Source organism: Dermacentor andersoni, chromosome 3, assembly GCF_023375885.2.
Source record: "Dermacentor andersoni chromosome 3, qqDerAnde1_hic_scaffold, whole genome shotgun sequence".
In the NCBI taxonomy this organism is placed as follows: Eukaryota; Metazoa; Arthropoda; class Arachnida; order Ixodida; family Ixodidae; genus Dermacentor; species Dermacentor andersoni.
In genome coordinates this window covers 154,630,294-154,649,625 of record NC_092816.1, presented here as the reverse complement: position 1 = coordinate 154,649,625, position 19,332 = coordinate 154,630,294, and the positions used below count along the sequence as shown (strand labels likewise).

Below are 19,332 nucleotides of genomic sequence, written 5' to 3'. Positions count from 1 at the left end.
GTGTGCGCAGAGTAGGCGCAGCGCTTCATACCACGTGACTGGTGGAATGCGCTCTCCGGCTCTCCATCTCTCCTGCTTTTCGTGTTGTCGTGTTGGTGTATCACAGAACACGTAGGTCGTATTTGGTCTATACGCTACGGCAATACAGGATTTTGGCTCATTTGCGAGCAAGTTTTTGCGTAACAACTCTTAGGCATACTCTCGCTGTACACGGTAGCGCTCGTTTATCAGTTAATAACGTCCAATTTAAAGCGTTCTTTTATTACTTAAGGTTTCAAAATGTCGATATTTACGCCGACTAACCAGATACGTTTGACCAACGTTGCCATAGTGCGCATGAAGAAAGGTGGCAAGCGCTTCGAGATCGCCTGCTACAAGAACAAGGTTTTGGCTTGGAGGAACAACGTGTAAGCTTGGTTTCTCTTTTATCTGTAGGCGACGGGCGCCATGGTCAGTTACGGTGCAGGAATGGCGGAAATGTTGCGACCGTTCATATGAGCGCGAGGCAGTCACGTTCGGTGCACAGACTACGTTTAAGTTTAGTTTCATCTCTTCTGTATATAGGGAACGTTCTCACAGGCCGCCGTCTGCTTCCGTGAAATGAAGCAACATTAGCGAGCTGTTACCATAAAGCGCGTGGCCTGCCACATATCGGGCAGAGTTATTTTGTTGCTGTCAACTGCAACGGCGGAGGCGTTGTGTTGTGATACAAGTAGTTCAAGCCTCGTCAGCCGGCTTTGCCTGTTTAGTTTATAGAAATAAAAGGCCGAAACAAAATAGCTCTGAGTGCACTACAATCCTTCTAATGATAGCGATGAGTCTGTACACACGAGCCTCTGCGTTTCTAACGGATAGGTGTGTTTGTGCAACACGTGAAAACGGTAGCTCAATTTTCAAGTGGTACGTGCCCAATTCGACGGAAGCTTTAATTCTTAATAAGATTGATTATGTAGGTGCTTTTGACTGCACAATTGCTTGCAAGTGATTATTCAAATCCTTTGACAGCTGTTCATACGCTTAGCTCGTTCATGGTAAAGGTATAGAACCGCACAGACCCTACTCTGAAAACACACATGCAAAATCACAGAAGACAGGCGGATAAACACCTGCCTTATGTGCTGTTTAGTGTTGGGCTAAACAAGTATTTTGGGGAACAGAAAATGTCATTCATCTGAGAAGCTTGTATTGAGACCGCATCTTTCGCAAGTCAAACATGGGATAATGAACCCTGAAATCTCTTCATATGACACACTTTATTAGCTGCGCATTGCAATATGCGATAAAGTGCTAATCAGATCATTAACCAATGCTAACCTAAAGGACCTTCAAGGATAACTAAGAGGATTGAGAAGAATCTAAGGGCTGCCCAACGAGTGATGATAATGGTATCAGGAATGTTAATGGACAGGAACAACAGAGGTGTGTGGGTTAGAGAGCAAGCTGAAATTCTAGTTGAGATTGATAGGAAGAAGTGAAGTCTTGGTGGGTCATGTGATGTGGAGAAGGCAATCAAGAATAAAAGATTTCAGTGGCTGGTATCAGCGATTTCAATTCCAATGATACTACAGTAAACTCTCAGTTGTACGAACGTCGGTTTATCGAATATTTCAGAATAACGAAGTTTTAAAAAATCCCCGGCAGTATTATTATAGATTCTATGCAAAAAAGTTTCACTTAAATGAATTTCGGAACAGTCAATATTTCAGTTTAACGAACTCGCTCAGAGGACCAAGGCTTGCACTGGACTGCACTGCAAGTGCAACCGATGCCCGCCCTCATCCAACCACCGCTCCACCGGCAATGTAACGTCGCTGGCGCCCCTGGGGCAAAGCGACGGCGCGGAAAACGAATGGCAACGAGGCATGGCCTCTGAGATCGCCCGCACAAAACGAGCAAGCATGTAATCTCGGAGGCCATGAACAAAGTAACATCGCTGGTGCTTACAACGCCGCCAGAGCAAAGCGGCAATCTGTCGCACCACAAACCACATGGTGTGTGTTTCTTTCCGACCGGCTAGTCGTGGCATCGTCGTCATCTCTTTCTTTCCAGTCTCATCGGTTCCGTGTGTGCACGCAAACGACCCACGTGATGTGATTTTCATTGATATGTACAAATTCCATTTCACACATTTCTAACACTATGGATGCCATGTCTTTTGCTCCATGATTTGCACTTCAAACTTTTGACTCTGTATGCAATGTCTTACGTTGGTCTAGTGAATATTCAGTTTAGTGAACTTTCAGTTAAGGGAACTATTTCCTTCGGTCCCTTGAAGTTCACTCTAGTGAGAGTTCACTGTATTGCTCTCAAGACAAGCATGTCACCACAGCTCTCAAAGAGCGCATCGCATGAGAAGGAGAAACAGAGAAGTACACCAAGCAAAAAGAACTCGGTGCCCTTCCACTCTGTGAAGAAGGATGACCAGCGAAGCTGTGCATGTTGGCCCATTAAAGGGCCCCTGAAACGGTTCGGACAAATTTTGTAGGCGCATAGGGTACAGCTTAACTAGAACATTCGCACCACAATTTAAAGCGTTACATATTAATGGAGCTACAAGCGATTAGAAGTTACCCTCCTCCCTAGCCATGCTTTTCCTCCTCAACTAGCTCGCCGAGCGAGCGGCGCTAAGCTCCGCCTTCACTGGTACTGCGTCACGATGCGACGTCACATTGTCCACTTCAGGTTGTTTTGGAGCACGCCCCCTCCCGCGCGAGACCTCTCCGCTAGCCGCTTGGCCGTCGACCAAGAGCTATCGAAACAGCGTGCGTTGCGAGCATTCTGTCGTAGCGCCGAACGTGTCCGGTATTCCGGTACCACAGACAAGCTGGTCATTTCGGCAAATGACTGGAGGCATAAACTCAAGCGGATGAAGGAACTTCAGCGTAGACGTACGTGAGCAGCCTGATCGGTCAGCACGGTCCAGACACTTGTTGGCGCAGCGCTTAACCAGTCGAACAAAGCGCTAATATTGCTCTAACCAAGTGCAAAACATTCTAAACATTTATAAAAACAACGTGTTGATGATTACACTCCTGCGAAAAATACACACCAGCAGCAAAGAAGAATACACTTTGTTGCTGCTACTGTGTATGGTTGAGCTCTGTGCCAGCAGGTGGCTGCACCATGCAGACCATTCACATTTGCCCTTCTGCTCATCTCATGGCTCATCCCGGCACAGTCAGGCGGCCAGACCCTGTCCCCTTGCGCTTGCGTTGCCCTAATAGCGGCCTCGCCAAACGCTATTGCGTTAGTAATCTTCCGGTGTAAAGTGACGGCCACAAACGCGCAAATCATGGCTTCGATCGGATAGCGGCAGTCCGATGCGCAGCAGCCAGTTCGCTCGTATGCTGCCTTGCAGAGGGACACGATGTCGCAGCTTGACATATTGCCAGTCGCTAGGTTTGCAGTCCACAAGGTAACAAAGTCGAATCATAGTGCTCGCGAAAAGACTGAAACCGACTCTGACCGCGGAGCTCTCGTCAAAATGGAGTACGTTGTAACACAAGCAGACGACGCTTGCTGTGTGCCGGAAGTGCTTAAGTGTACTGAAAAATTGTTCTTGTGCCTTCCCTTTATGTTACTTTCTTTTTATAAAAACACATTAACTAACATTCCAACTATTACGAAGATCATTTGTTTACCATAAAGTTCGAAAAATTATCGGTCACGCGCCCTGGTGAGCCAATCGGATAGCTCGCCCCACTGACGTCATATGGGTGATTTCCGTCATATGGGTAGGGGCGGCTTAAAATTCCGCCGAGCAGCGTGCTGCGATCGGCAGCGATGTGCATTTTTAAAACCTTGTAATAAATTACGCGCTTTACGCGGAGCACTTAGATGTGTCAATTAATGATCAGAAGGACCTACTCTAACGACCCAGTATGTTTGTAGAAAATCGTCAAAATCTTTTCAGGGTCCCTTTAATGGCGAACTGCACCTCTGCCGCGGGTCTGGCCGGCATTGCACTATCTTCGGGATCGACCCACGTATGGGGAGTTTTTTGCTTGCCACACCAACACAAAAATTTACTTGGACGGTAGAGGTATACAGCGTCGCTGTAAAAAGAAAATGACGTCGGCAAAAAACAAAAAGACCCCTCTTTAATGCTAGTTCTGACACCAGAAGTGTCGCTTAGAGGCCATTTGGCATGCATTCACTTGGTCTGTGAACTTTGTCAGCCAACTGCACAAGATATGCGTAGAGCAAACACAAGCTTAACTGATGTCTAACATACTTGGATGCGAGGCAGGGAAAACAAAGGAACAAATAATTTTCTTTTCATACGTCTCCAGCATCGCTTTTAAAGCCAAAACAAAGTTTTGTTATTAACTGTGAATATTCATGAGTAGGATTGTACATCTTATTACTGCATGTTTATTCAGTGCTAGTGATATGCAAACACAACTTGTGTTTTGGCGATGATGAATTATAATATTTGTTGTGTGATCAGTTGGGTAAGCAGTCGGACAACTCTTTTGCAGGTGCTTTGCATAGTCGTCAATAGATTTGATTCCTTCACAATAAAGGTCGCCTATATGAGAAGTGCATAATTGATCTTAAGCTGGAAAATACTTTTACAGTGCACACTTTAAATAAATGGCATCAATTTGATTGTGCAATTGTTATTTGAAACAGTGCAGACAACTTCAAAAACAACTAGTTACTTTTGTGAAGTTACCTGTTGGTTCATTTTTGGGGGGCTCTGAAAATAGAAAATTGTGACAAAATGGTGACATTACTGCATGCGTGCTTTCCTGGATTAAAGCTGCTGTCGTGCGCATTTTCAAAGAATAAGACCTGCACACTGGCTCAAAGGAGCGACTCGCCTCCAGCATTGGCCTTTGTTCCAAACATGAGTGACCACTGCTTTAACATATATGCAAAATAATGTGTATAGACTATTGTACAGAGAAAATAAAAATTGTTTACCATTGGAATGTGGTATTACCCTGCAATTTGTTCTCGTGATGCAGGCTTAGTCCAGATTGAATTCGCAGTATTCCCTGCACTTGCAGATGAGGCATGTGCATGGGACTGGTATGAACCTCTTCATGAAATAAGCTGTAGACTGGCATTGTCGATCGATTACCACTCTGGTGCTTGCTTCACCTCTCAACCGTCTACAGAGTACCACTTTGTTTTCCTTTTGTTTACATATCTGCTTCTTTTTATTTTTTTCACAGGGAGAAGGACATTGATGAAGTCCTTCAAATGCACACAGTGTACACAAATGTCACCAAGGGCCAGGCTGCCAAGAAGGAGGACCTTGTGAGGTGTTTTGGTTCAGAAGACGAGACCGAGATCTGCAAAGAGGTAATGAATCTTGTTGCTGCAGATGCTGTCACTGGCCAATGAAATGTGCAGAGTAGCTTGGTAATGTTCTGTCCTCGGTGTAGCACTACCTTATCGCAAACAAAAACAACTCTTGTTAGGGAAAATTAGGTTCCTCTGTCAGGCTTTTGAAAAAGCGGGAAATGGAAAGGTGCCATGCTTTACTAGCTTGTAAATGTTAAAGTCCAAACCGCTGTCTATATTGCTTGCTGGAAATGACCATAATCCAGAACACAGTGACTCTGGCACCTGGGCGCGACCTCTGGGATTAAGCTGCTCCTGCGGTGCAGTGAAAGTCTTGGAGGCCATGTTCTAGAATCTGTGTCGTATACATTAACTACCAGGTACAGTACCAACATTGTCTGCGTATGTGCTATTTAAGGGCTAGCTGCAATAAAATTTTGGAGTGTGTAAAAATGCCTAGTTTCTGAAAGTCTGCATCACAATACAAAGCAAGAAAGCTTATGCACATGCTCAATCAAAAGCAGGGTATCTGAGGTTGCGGAGGACGTTGCCATCGCTTTGGCTGTTGCTTCTCCCAAATGTAGATACATTATTGGTGACTCTCTAACGGCTGTACGAAATCACGCCGGAGGATGGATGTAAGTTGAGGTTGCAAGAATTCTAAACAGTAAAGCCAAACTCATATCATCTGAGGAATTTCACGGCAAGGCAATCACAGCCACCCTCAACCTTAATGAGTCTGCCCATCGTGTTGTGCGAGCACTCATTAACCCTGCCCGATTAGGAGGGGGGGCTCTGACTGAGGAGGAGGTGGAACGGAAGGATAGGGGTAGACTCTTCTTATTCAGTGACATTACCCAATTCTATAGAAACTCGAGATGTATATGTCCACCTCCTAGCCCAAAATCGGACAGGTCTCAGGCAGTTGACTGTAGGCGCCTTCAAACCGAAACTTACACGAACCCGGTACATCTTAACCGCATATTTCCAGAATTATACCATGTTGCCAAATGTAAATTATGTGAAGATAGGGGAGCCACCCTAGAGCATATACTCTGAGGTTGTGAAATAGTTCAGAGAAGAATTGCAGTCCCCCCGGATGAACTAGAGACATGAAGGAGAGCACCACTGACTTGCTCAGGTCTTCAAGACCAACTTAGGGCCATCCAGCAAGCCCATGATGCTACTGAGAGACAGGGTCTCTCTGTTGCCCCCTGCACAGCCTAGACCCAGGCAATCAATATGCAGGATACTTAATAAAGTTTTCACACACACAAGTAGCTTCCATGCAGTATTTTACATTTGAAGTATCAGTGGATGTGTTATGAAAAGCTTGTAAAAGTAGATGTTTTCCACACCAAAACTGAAAAAAAGAAAAATGCTGCCATTACTACTTTCCAGAAGTGATGCACAACCCAGAGCAACCAACTCCTTGGAATGATATAGGAGAGTGGGTACCACCCACGCCGCGCTGAGAACTCTCATAGGCAATATGCTTGTGCTTACGTCCTATACACTAACCACAAAGTGGAAGTGTCTTCTGCTTAGGCATCTAATGAGAAAATTAGACAATAACCAGCCCTGCAACATTGCCAAGATTGCTTTGCTAGTATGTACCGTATTTACACGATTGTAAGTCGACTCGAATGTAAGTCGACCCCCCCCCATATCGCGTGACCGAAAAAAATAAATAAGATAGCATACCTGAGGGCGCATTCGATAACAAAAATTTATTAGTAGCTGACATGGTCACTGGACTACTCGTCTTCACTAGTGCTGCCATCGTCATCGTTGCTGCGGTCCCACAGCGCGTCGTGGTCCAGCGAAATTTCAAATTTGGCAAACGACCGCACCAGGACATCTTGCAGAACTGCAGCCCACGCCAAATGCACCCAACCACACGCAGCCGTCAGGGAGGCTCTTTTGACAGGTCCGGTTGGCGTAATTTCGCAGTCTTCTGCCGCCAGCCACTCGTTGTACTCACGGCGGAGCAGAATCTTAAAATTAAGGCGAAGGTCCGGGCTTGTTTCATGACCACGTCGCACTTCACTGGCAGGGACCGATCACGCATTTCAGCGACGTACGCCGCAAGCTTAGCCTACAGCTCCAGAAAGCGTCCAGACTTTGGCACGTGGGAAATTTCTCACTTGTTGTCACAGGTGAAAATCTCGCTTCGCTGTAGTCGCCACTCTCGCACCACCCGTTTAGAAACATCGAAATTGCGGCCCGCTGTGCAGTGGTTTGTTTCTTCGGCGTAAAGGATGGCAGCCCTCTTGAACGCTGCTGTGAACGAGTGCCGAACGATTAGTGGGCCTGGAGCACTCATGACGACTGGGGAAGCATAGAAGTAGCACATAGCCGGCAGTCAAGTGGAACGCGTCAAACCAATACCATGCCAATACCAATGCCTTCAAACAGAGAAACCAGCGAGCGGTGTCTGCTCTTCCATGAACTACCGGTACTCCCCGCAAGCGCCGCCGTTCTGAGGGTGCCGCCGCAAACTGGAACAGCGGCGCTTCCATCAACTATCGACGCCCCCCCAGCCATGAGTGTTGCATGCACTGTAAAACTCTCAAAAATGTTGAAAAACCCTTCCGAAAGCGAACAAACACGCGGGATAGCGAAAAGATATGGGTAGGGCCATAGAGCAAACATAAAATTCTAACTACGTTGTAGCTCCCGCTGGTATCGCTTTTTTTGGCGGGGCCATGTTTCGGTTTCGATTGTAAGTCGACCCCCCCAACTTCAGACTTTCAAATTTAAAAAAAGGGGTCGACTTACAATCGTGTAAATACGGTACTGCTCATTTGATAGGTGCAGCATCAAGAGACAGGAAGGCAGCGGTGTGGATTAGAGAGCAAACGGGGGTAATCAATATTCTAATTGACATTAAAGGTGAAAAAATGGAGTTGGGCAAGACATGGAATGCTCGGGGCAGGTAATCAGTGGTCTATTAGAGTTACAGAATGGGTGCCAAGAGAAGGGAAGTACAGTCTGTGATAGCAATTATAGATGGTGTGCTGAAATTAGGTTTGCAGGCATCAGGTGATGTCAATTGGCGCAAGACGGGAGTAATTGATCACTGGGAGAGGCCTTTACCCTTCAGTGGAAATAAATGTTGACTGCCCGTTTATAACCAATTTAGCTGGAGTGAAATATTGTCGCAATTGACTTTTGACCCTTGCCAATCAATCCGTGTCCAGATCCTGGCCAAAGGTGAGCTGCAGGTGTCGGAGAAGGAGCGACACTGCCAGCTGGAGTCGAACTACCGGGACATTGCCACCGTGGTGGCCGACATGTGCATCAACCCGGAGACCAAGAGGCCCTACCCCGTCACCATTATCGAGAAGTCCATGAAGGAGGCGCACTTCTCGGTGCGGCCCAACAAGAGCACCAAGCAGCAGGTGGGTGGCACTTCCCAGATGGGCATGTACGTCGGGTTTCTTTGTGAAAGCAAACACACGAACATGTGGCCTGTGCTTTGCGACGGCTGCCTTGAGTGCCAGCAAATGGCAGCAGGAGCAGGCACGTCCGCTTGTGGTGTCAGCTATTCGTGGCTGGAATAACCAGGCAGGGCCAACGAAAAAGCGTGTGCTAGACCTTGCCCCTGCTCGCCAACATAGTTGCGCAAAAGGTGGGGGCTTGCAGTGCAGCATCTGCTGCTAGCAAACCCCGCCCTTTTCTCGACCATCTCTAGGGTGCTCTGGCATGCACCCTAAAGTCAGCAGAACTTTTTGTAAGCTTTGTGCTTTTTTTTTTCCACTTTAGGGCACAGCTCTTAGGCACCCGTTTCTGCGTTGAGCATTGGTGTCTCTCGCAACCAAGTGAAAGAGCGCAGCAAAGAATGAAAGAGCATATGCGGAGCACAGCAGGAGATGAAAAACGCCGATAGTGAATAGAGTGCGAGGAGGAAAGCGGAGGTGGAGTGTGCAGCGAAGCCACGAGGAGAAAAGCAGGGGAGGATACCGTGGCAAAATGGTGAGGAGGAAGGGTAGCGTCACACGAGACATGCTCCATGGTGGAGACCCACTCTGCATGCACTACTTCACATATGCCGCCTCTGCTAGAGAATGCGCTCCACGCGCATTTTGGTTTTCTTTCTTTCTGAACAATGAGCGACGCAATCGGTGGAAGTGGTTCGTCTACCGCTGCTGCCATACAAGCTGCACAAGCAGAGGCTCAGCGCCGCCGGCGATGGTATCCTGCCGTTCAGATTCAAATTCATTGCCTTAATATAAAGGGAAGTTAAGACATCTGAGCAGGTGAACTCAAGTTTCACATTATGGAGTGTCATAATCATCGGTGAATTTTTTTGCTTACCAATTTTGGCCAATTTCTGTAAAAAGAAATTATGGGCTAAATCAAAATTATTCTTTCTAGCTTCTTAGAGTCACTATAATTTAATTTTGTGTCTTATATGCAACAATTGTCATTAAAATCGGTTCAGAGATGACCTCATAAAAGCATTTCTGCATTTTAAATGTATTTGAATAGGTGGCATTGGAGCTGGGCACGAGCTAAAGCTTCCTCTTGGACACTCGATGCTCAACAAAAAGTCAATTGTAGCATTTCTGATAAGCTATGGAGAGGGCTTTCTTTTGGGTAGTTCAGCAAAACAATTATTAGTTAACTACCATTGTAATTATTTACTACTAATTGTTTTTTGTTTTTGCAAATGTACTCTCCACATTCCTACTAAAACATTCCATACGCCATTCCAATAACTCTGCATGATTTTCATGGAATTCCTCCTATTCTTCATGGATTCCATATATATATTTTGTGCAATTTCCATAAGAATAGTATATTGAAAACAAATGAATTGTTGGAATGCATACGGAATGTTTTAGTAGGAATGGCCAGAAATTGACAAGAACAAGTTGTTTTAATTTTCTTTGATGTGGAATGGTGCTTGGCCTTTCTGGGGTTAATTCAGTACAACAAGACTGACCTTTTTCATGCACTTCAGCTAGCATGCAGTGCATTCCGTTTGTCTGTGGACAAGCAGCAACATAGCATTACGCCAGAAGCACAGCCTTCAAGGTTATACGTAGTGCTACACATTGTTACCACAGCGAAAAGTCGCAAATCTTGAAGGCTACGAAAAACTTGGCACGCATGCAAAACCTTTTTATTCCTATGAAGTTGAACAGTACTTGCTAGTACTTATTAATGAAAGTGTAATGCCTGCATATCGCTTACAAACCCAGCTGCTTTGGCAGTTCACAAACTGTGGCACCAATGTGATACTTCCCACATTTATTTTTACCTCCTTTCAGTGTCAGTTTTTATTAATTTAGGAAAACCATCACACTGGGGTTGGATGCTTCTTACTTGTAGACTTTAACACTCGCAGAATGTTAACATTTTAAGGTCTTTGATTTTTTTTTATTTACCTGGTAGCCCAGAGAGTTTATATTGCCAGCATTCGTCGGTGTGTGGGGGAGATTGTATATAAATGATGCTAGAGTGTTTCTCATTTGCACAGTAAACTATTATTGCATTAATAAATTCAAGTTTTTCACTTGTTTTGGCCACTGGAATATTGTTGATGCAAGTATGGAACAAGCTTCAACAGTGCTGCTATGAAGAGCACCGATCAATCAAAAAAATATAATAAAGTAGGAAGAAGGATGAATTGCTATGAACACGGTGAGTGCGTACAAGCGTGGTTAGGCACTTCAAAGATGTGAAGTAAAGCTTTCACCAAAGCCTCCCAATGAGCAGGAGCACTGTATTGTTTGGTAGCACACAGGGGCCACCTTTACTGGCCATTTTCCTCTAACCTTTGTAGGGGGTATCATTCTCTGGACATTTCCAATGTTGTCACAAGTTCAAGCAGCCATGTGCAATGTTACGAATTCGACTCCCGACCGCCGCGACCATATTCTGTTAGGGGCATAATGAAAAAACTTGTGTGTCATGCTTTAAGCATACAGCAAGGCACATCAGGTGGTTGAATGCAGTCCATACACACAGTTCAGTGTCTCTCGTAGTGTCTGCCGTGCCTTGCTTTTGGAAATGAAACTGAATAATTGAATTTAATGCTGTGTTTTGATGTCCAATGCAGGCACTGGAAGCAATCCGTCAGCTGAAAGATGTCATACCCCTGCAACGGTCGCAGATGAAGCTGCGCGTTGTGGTGCCCCAGGGCAAGGCCGTGCGGTCACGGCTGGAGGCGCTCGCGTCCTCTGTCGAGATGTCCACCGTTCTTGGTGACACGGGCACCCTCGAGATGGTCTGTGCACTAGTGACCTTTGTTGTCATGTCTAGCATGCGCGGTCTTTCAGCGGCGAAGCATGCTTTTTACATGCCCGGGAATCTTTCATACCTGCTGACAAATGACAGCATGTAAGACCAACGGTGTGACCAGAAGATTCACTCATCCTCACTCTTTGCGGTCAGTGGCATCCGTGTAAATTTACACGCATATGTCGGCCTGAAATATCGTTTAACCTAGATTGTTCGCAGACTACTCAGACCGCCAAAAGAGAGGAAAGAAAAACACACATCTAAAATACAATTCCTGACAAATTTATTTGCCCTGTCAAAGTTGCAGCCCTGGTCACTACTTCAGTAATACTGGGCCTGTGTTGGCATTGGTAGAGCAAAGGCTTTAATGCGAAGCATTCTACTCCTGTCAAGCCAATGTTTGTAGTGGTACATCATGCATCATAGGCTGCGAATAATGAATGCCTTCTTCAGGAAGCACAGTAACATGAAGCAGACCTGGAAAAGCACTAATGGAGAAACAAGAAATGAAATAGATTTCATACTCTCTGCCAATCCCAGCATAGTGCAGGATGTAGAAATGTTCGGTAGGTTAAAGTGCAGTGATCATAGGTTAGTGAGGGCTAGGATTCACCTCAGTTTAAAGAGAGAAAGGATAAAATTGGTCAAGAAGAAACAGGCCAACCTAGACACAGTAAGCGTGAAAGCAGACCTAGTTCAGGTTGGCACTTTCAAAGAAATTTGCAGCCTTAGAACAGGGAGATGAAGATGACATAAAGGCAATGAATGAAACCATAACTAGGCTGGCTTCAGAAGCAGCAATTGAAGTGGGAGGTAAGGCCCCAAGGCAACCAGTAGGTAAGCTCTCCCAAGTAACAAAGGACCTAATAAGAAATCGCAAAGAATGAAAGTGTCGAACTCAATATATCAGATAGAATTCGCGAACTGTCAGAACTAATCAACAAAGACAAAATAAGGAATATTCGAAATTATAATGCGAGGAAGACTGACAAAGCAGTAAAAAATGGACACAGCCTGGAAACAGTGAGAAGGAAACTAGGCACCGGACAAACCAAGATGTGTGCACTGAAAGATAAGCAGGGTAATATCGTCAGCAATTTCGAAAATATAGCAAAAGCAGCAGAAGAATTTTATACTGACCTGTACAGCACCCAGAGCAGCCACGCTATCTTCATTCAGAGTAGTAATGAACAGGATACAGAGGCTTCTTCTGTAGTTAGTGATGAAGTTAGAAGGGCCTTTCAAGACATGAAATGGGGAAAAGCGGCAGGAGAAGATGGAATAACAGTCTATTTAATTATAAAATGATGAGATATTATGCTTGAAAAGCTTGCGGCCATTTATATGCAATGCTTCGCGACTTCAAGTCGCGAAGCATTGCTTCAAGAGCTGGAAGAATGCCAGTCTTATACTAATTCATAAGAAGAGAGATGTTACATACTTGAAGAATTATAGGCCCATTAGCTTGCTTTCAGTTTTGTATAAAATATTCACCAAGATAATTTCCTATAAAATCAGGGCAACACTTCTCAACCAAGAGAATAGGCTGGCTTCAGGAATAGATATTCTAATGGATCACATTGATGTCATCAACCAGGTAATTGAGAAATCTGTCGAGTACAATGAACCTCTCTATATGGCTTTTATAAATTACGAAAAGGCATTTGGTTCAGTAGAGATACCAGCAGGCATAGAGGCATTGCGTAATCTAGGAGTACAGGAGACATATGTGAATATCTTACAAAATATCTACAGATTCCACAGCTACCTTGGTTCTCCGCAAGAAAAGTAGAAAGTTACCATATTTACGCGCATAATGATCACACTTTCTTGTCAAAAAAATGGACGCGAATTCAGAGGCGTGATCATTATACGGGTTAAATTTTCTGCAAAAATTAATTTCTTTTTCATCCCGCATTTGCTGCGAGATGACAAGTCAACAAACAGGTGGCTGCCGCTGTAACAGTGCGGGACACCAAAACAAAAATGGCGACCGTCGAAGCAAACCGAACGCGCCAAACACAATTTTTTCTTCTTCTCAAGAGTACATTACGTGCATTGAAACAGTTTTTTCCGTATCAGTAATGAATAATATCGGCAAGTTTATGGCAATAACATAGCCATGTCCACTTTGAGGGGACAGAAACAGAGATGGGCGCACTTAGCTGCCAGTGACATAGAAACACATGGCAGGCATGCTGCAAAAACTACTGCATTTGTCTTCAGTACTATCCTAATACGGCACGTGTCCACTAAGGGTGGGCCAATATCTTAGCTGTGTTACAAGTGTCGGTGTATGAATAGGGTACACTTCTAACGTATCAGTGTAAATGTGGCTACTATCGTTGCCGCTCGCGATTTTTTGAGTGCAGACGAGAGGAATCGAAAGGCACCTTTTTTGTTGTTGACCACAACCATGATAAGGCCTACAAATAGTAAAGCTAAGGCAAGTTTGGTTGTAGCTTTTTTTTTCATGGAAGTGCAGAAAGTGATGAAAGGAATGAATTGAGATGTCTGCTTAAGAATGTTTGGTGCGTGCAGACCACTTGGTGCAGATCACTGCTGAAAGTTTGGGGTGCGATCATTATACGGGAAAGAAAGAAAATGAATTTTGACAACAAAATTCAGGGGTGTCATCATTACGCGAGTGCGATCATTATGCAAGTAAATACGGTACCTCTCAAGAATGGGGTCAGACAAGGAGACACAATCTCTCCAATGCTCAGAATGTTGCATGCTTAGAAGTATTCAAGCTATTAGACTGGGATGACTTAGGAGTGAGGATGAATGGTGAATATCTCGGCAACCTTTGGTTCACAGATGATATTGTCCTGTTTAGCAACACTGGAAACTAATTACAGTTGAACCTTGCAATAACAAAATCAGAGGGGAATGCGGAAGAATTCGCTTTCACAAGAAGTTCTTGGTAACGAAATGAGATGGCACAGATAGGCAAAGTGCCTCAAGCAGCCAGTTGCGTGGCAATTTTACGTGCATTTGCAGGCTTCTTTCGTGCCTAGAAAACCGCTTTTATGTAGCACATACTGAGCAACAGAAAGCTGTATCTGGAGTTTTTCATGTCACTCTGCAGTTCTCTCATCGACACTTTTAATCTACTTATAATATTTGAGAAGTTGATTAATTAGGACTAAATATATAATTACGTAGAATGAAAATAATAATCTGAGTATCTCCAAGTGATGGCAAACAACGTTAGCTTTGTTCTGTCCAGGTACGTGGCATTAGCATATTTTTAAACTCCGACTAAAGTTAGCTAGCACACCCTGTAGAACCACATCGCCGAGAGTACAAAGTGTGCCGCATGCGTTGATCAGCAGCTGTAGTGCTGCCGTGGAGCAGTATTCTCGGTCACTTGCTTTTCAAGATGCGATCACTTTTGCGATATTTCACATAACTTGGCACCTGATGCAGAGCAACAGCATCCACGCCATGCTGATGCATCGATTGCTGAGCACGAACATGATCGTATCTCGTATAACCGAAGGCAGTCTAGATTATGGCCCCTTCATGCGAATCTATGTCTGGCACACGATGCCTGTGGTGTGGCACCGAAACCTGCATTCCTGAAACAAGGGATGTGTATTCCTGGACAGTCACTCAATCACGGCCCGATGCGTGGCACTCCACGCTGTGACCGCCATCTCAAGAGCCATTAGCAATTGCACATCAGTGGGGTGTGGATTTCCTTGTTCTTGCTGCGTTTTTTTCATCGAGACACACATTAAGCACTGCACTAAGTGTGCAAAAACCGTCGTCACGCGTCGGTAGCAACATGCGTGCCGCTTCAAACAGGCGATCAACAAACAAGATGGCAGCCATGATGCATTTCGAGCTCAAGCAGCCACTTCCGGTGCTTGGTTGTTTTTGTAAACGAAAATGGCTGCACCCACGCAAGTGTAATTTGGTGGTATTTTACACAATTTTAGTGCAAAGCAATTGCATTGGAGCACAGTTTGCAGTCTGCTAGCCTTGCGCAAGCAGGTAATATGTGGAGTTACGTTCTGGCAAATTTCGTTGATGCGGAATTGTAGCTCGGCAACATTTCGTTGTTGAGAAGTACGAAATGTATTGACTCCTATGGGCATTCACCGGGGATATGAAAATATTCCGTTGTCGTGGGATTTCATTATTGCGGGTTTCGACTGTACAACGAATGAGTGCAGGTGACATCATCTTGTTCAGCAATGCTGTGGACTCATGACAATGAATGATTGAGAACATTAATCGAGAGAGTGGAAGAGTGGGGTTTAAGATAAGTATGCTGATGACAAAAGTAATGTTCGACAGCCTGGCAAGGGAATGAGAATCCAGAATCGCCAGACAGCTCTAGAATCTGTACAGGAGTACATTTATCTAGGTCAATTATTTACAGGGACCCTGATCATGAGAAGGAATGTTATAGAAGAATAAAAAGGGGTTGGAGCGCATGTGGTAGGCATTACCAAACCTTACCACTGTCATTGAAAAGAAAAGTGTACAGTCATTGCATTTTACCAGTGCTAACATATGGGGTAGAAACTTGGAGGTTAACAAAGAAGCTCGAGAGCAAGTTAAGGACTGCACAAATAGCGATGGAACGGAAAATGTTAGGCGTATCATTAACAGACTGGAAGAGAGTGTTGTGGATTAGGCAGCAAATGGGGATAGCTGATATTGAGAGAAAAAAAATGGAGCTGGGCAGGCCATGTAATGCGTCGGATAGATAACTGGTGTACTGTTAGATTTACAGAATGTGTGCAGGATGGGTACAGTCGAGGACGGCAGAAAATTAGGTGGGCGATGAAATCGGGAAATTTGCAGGCGCAAGATGGAATCGGCTAGCGCAAAACAGGGATAATTGGTGATCGCAGGAAGCGGCCTTCGTCGTGCAGTGGACATGAAAATAGATTGATGATGGTGATGTCGCAGTGTATCTCTGTTTTTGTAGGTCAACGAGCAGACAACCGTCAGGATTTGCAGTCGGGATGGGAAGTAGCTGAGGCTGTGGTTAGCGGCCATGAAGGGGTACGACAGAGGACAGCCAGCCGGGCACGTGCAGTGTGAACTTATTGCGCATGTGCGACGCATTCTGCGAGTGTCTGCTCTTATGACACACCTCTTCGTCCACTTTCGTATTAGCTGGAGCAAGAGAGACGCTAACGAGCTCCACTAGCTGAGACTTGGCTCATGTTCGAAATCGTGATCGCCTGCAGCGCTCTCTGTGACAATGCGCTATGCTCTTTTATAAGGTGCTGCGTGTAATGTCATTTCTGTCGCCGAATGATGCAAACTCACATCTGACAGTTTATTCTTGTCCAGAGCCATCTTAACGAGGTACAACACTCGTTAGGTAGCTGCTGTGTGCTGCGATTGTAGTCTCCAGTGAGCACGATTGAATGGCACGTCCCCTCAACTCCTTCATAGGCCTCCCTCTAGCGAGGTTCATCTTGGGTAGCGATCCGCAGCAGCCACGCTTCTGAACGCTCGTGTCATCTGGCCCCCCAGCAGATGCAACCCCCTCCACATTTGCCTTTGCGACTTAGAAGGCACGCACCTCAGGGATGTGCGACACTTGGCTGCTGAAGGCACACGGCGCCACAGCTGATCCTGCGATCCCACCAACTACTCTCCTCTCATAGCAATGCATGCACAGCGCATCCAGCAACCGTTGTTTGTGTCTCGAGGCTGCCTCGCCGGGAAGTCGATTTGGACGATTGGGACTTGTAGAGCCACTCTCTTTAAAACAAAAATGCTTCAAGTTACGTAGACATCAACTACAGTTTGGTCTGCCACTAAATTTTTTTAATGCCAATTAGCACTACATTGCAGGAGAAAAGGTGGGCATTCCATAGTGAACATAAAGAGTGATAAGTAATTCTACACCTATGCAGCAGTTTTATTTGCAAATGAAAATGGGAGTGTTGACTACGGTGTGAACTGTGTGTGGCAGCATCTAGCTGTTCTTTCTTTTTTTTTTACATTCAGCTTTGTGCAAAGCACATTGCCATGCATACAAAGAGACACTGTTTATAATAAACACTTTTTAAAATGAAGCCTAAAAAGAAAATAAAACATTGTAATAAAACATTGCAAATGACAGTCCAAGAACAAGTTCTACTCAAGCATCTGACTTCTGGCACATGTGTTGGCCGTACAGGTGTTCCTCACGGACCCAGGCAACTTCCGGCAAGTGGACGAGCTTGTGAGCAAGGAGAGCAAAGGTCGTGGTCAGGTGGAGGTCATCAGCCTCAAGGAGATCCAGGAAGGAGATGAGCTGCTCGAGTGATCACCTCGCCATCTCGTCGGCCACAGCCTTTGGATTGCGTGTCCATCAGGAATGTCCTCACTATATGCCCTTCTATATGCGTAACCACGACTGCAGTGTTGAAAGACGCGACACCCGGTGTTGCTGCTGAGGTGGTAGAGTGGAAGGTGCATATAATGGTGGAATGTAGAAGCCGAATGATGTTGCGTGTTGGTTGTATTCGATTTTGTTCTTTGGTACTGATTCCCGTAAAAGGACTTGCTCACGAGGGGGTTGCTTGCTTTGTTATAGCTGTTCTGATGGGACATGCCAACAATGCGCATAAATCTGCTATAAAGGTGGTTACGGTGAAGTGTGTAAATGCTGCTTCATCATGTTTTGTCATGCTGCACTCTAGAGGAAAATAATAAACTTCGTACAGGTCAGTAACGTGTCTGCCTCTCTCCGTGTCCCCAGTCCTCACTCATATAGGTATGGAAGTGCTGCGCTATCTTGCACCAAACCGTCAAGCTGTGCCAACCTGCTCCAAAACACTCATTTAGGATGAAGTTGCCAAATTTATCAGAATGTGCTTGTTCAGTGGCAACCACACAGCCCACAGACACGCGTTGGATAGCGCTTAATCCTTCAATCCAAGCCTAAATAATCCATTTCATTGTCAGTGTCTTTGAAGTGTGGGTGCATTTGGTGTCATAATTGTAACTAGGCCGCAAGAAAATGAAAACTGTTTTGTGCTATACAATGCATTACGAATGTTTTATAAGTGTTATGCGTTTGGGTATATGCAGACCAGCTAAAGATGTGAACTGGCACTCATTTGATCGGCTGGTCAGGAAGGAAAGCCACACTGAATGAATAAGGTCATGCAGTTTCCTCTGTGTGTAGTGCACCAGTTTCTTTATACATTTTAACACTATATTGCGCCCTATTGGTACATATGCATCGATTAATGCGCGAGTGCCGTGCATGTGACGTTGTATATCCATTTCACACGTGCACCACATGCGCTTGCCAGGATGATAGTGTGACAGGGCAACAAGTGATAGGCTTGCTACCATGAAACATCTTGGTCGCAAATATCCAATGGCAAGCGCAAACGTCACTCAAGTTCGTCACGTACCTGCTTTATTGCACTTGGGCTACACTGTTTTCTGCCAGGCCACACAACACAAAATCAGGTGCTTGGTGTCGTGCAACGCAAGCCAAGGATGTAAGGTTTCATATTTGGTCAACCTTAGTGGCCAAATTGTGGTCGTAATTAAACGTTCAGCGAAACCGCAAACTTCCAAAATTGCATTCGCGGCAACGATGTTCACGACCCGACTAGCACAGGTAGAGCCCAAAAATTTTAGTAAACCATCGTTCGGCGCACAAAATATCGGTTGCCATTTTGCACGGGGTTGATGGCATCTGTGGTGGAACCGCCACAGCTGCCACTTTTGACAGGGTACAGAAAAAAAGAAAAACACTGGAGACTTTGGCGGAACACTGTTTGAATCAATTTTTGTCCACAGATGCGC

General features: G+C 45.2%; 1 protein-coding gene across 1 annotated transcript; it reads left to right on the top strand.

Moving 5' to 3' along the window:
• The first annotated feature begins 68 nt into the window (after positions 1–68).
• Positions 69–18,237, top strand: Sbds (SBDS ribosome maturation factor). The gene is made up of 5 exons (XM_050172896.3): positions 69–407; positions 5,184–5,313; positions 8,499–8,699; positions 11,366–11,533; positions 17,705–18,237. The coding sequence occupies exons 1-5, from the start codon at positions 280–282 to the stop codon at positions 17,831–17,833; spliced, it is 756 nt and encodes a 251-aa protein (XP_050028853.1). The 5' UTR covers positions 69–279; the 3' UTR covers positions 17,834–18,237.
• The last annotated feature ends 1,095 nt before the right edge of the window (positions 18,238–19,332 follow it).

What these genes read in the sequence shown, in the direction of transcription:
- Sbds (XM_050172896.3), top strand. Translation starts at nt 280, where the DNA reads ATGTCGATATTTACGCCGACTAACCAGATACGTTTGACCAACGTTGCC. An exon ending in TTGGCTTGGAGGAACAACGT is followed by an intron (nt 408 to 5,183) that starts GTAAGCTTGGTT and finishes TTTTTTTCACAG; the next exon opens with GGAGAAGGACATTGATGAAG. An exon ending in ACACGGGCACCCTCGAGATG is followed by an intron (nt 11,534 to 17,704) that starts GTCTGTGCACTA and finishes TTGGCCGTACAG; the next exon opens with GTGTTCCTCACGGACCCAGG.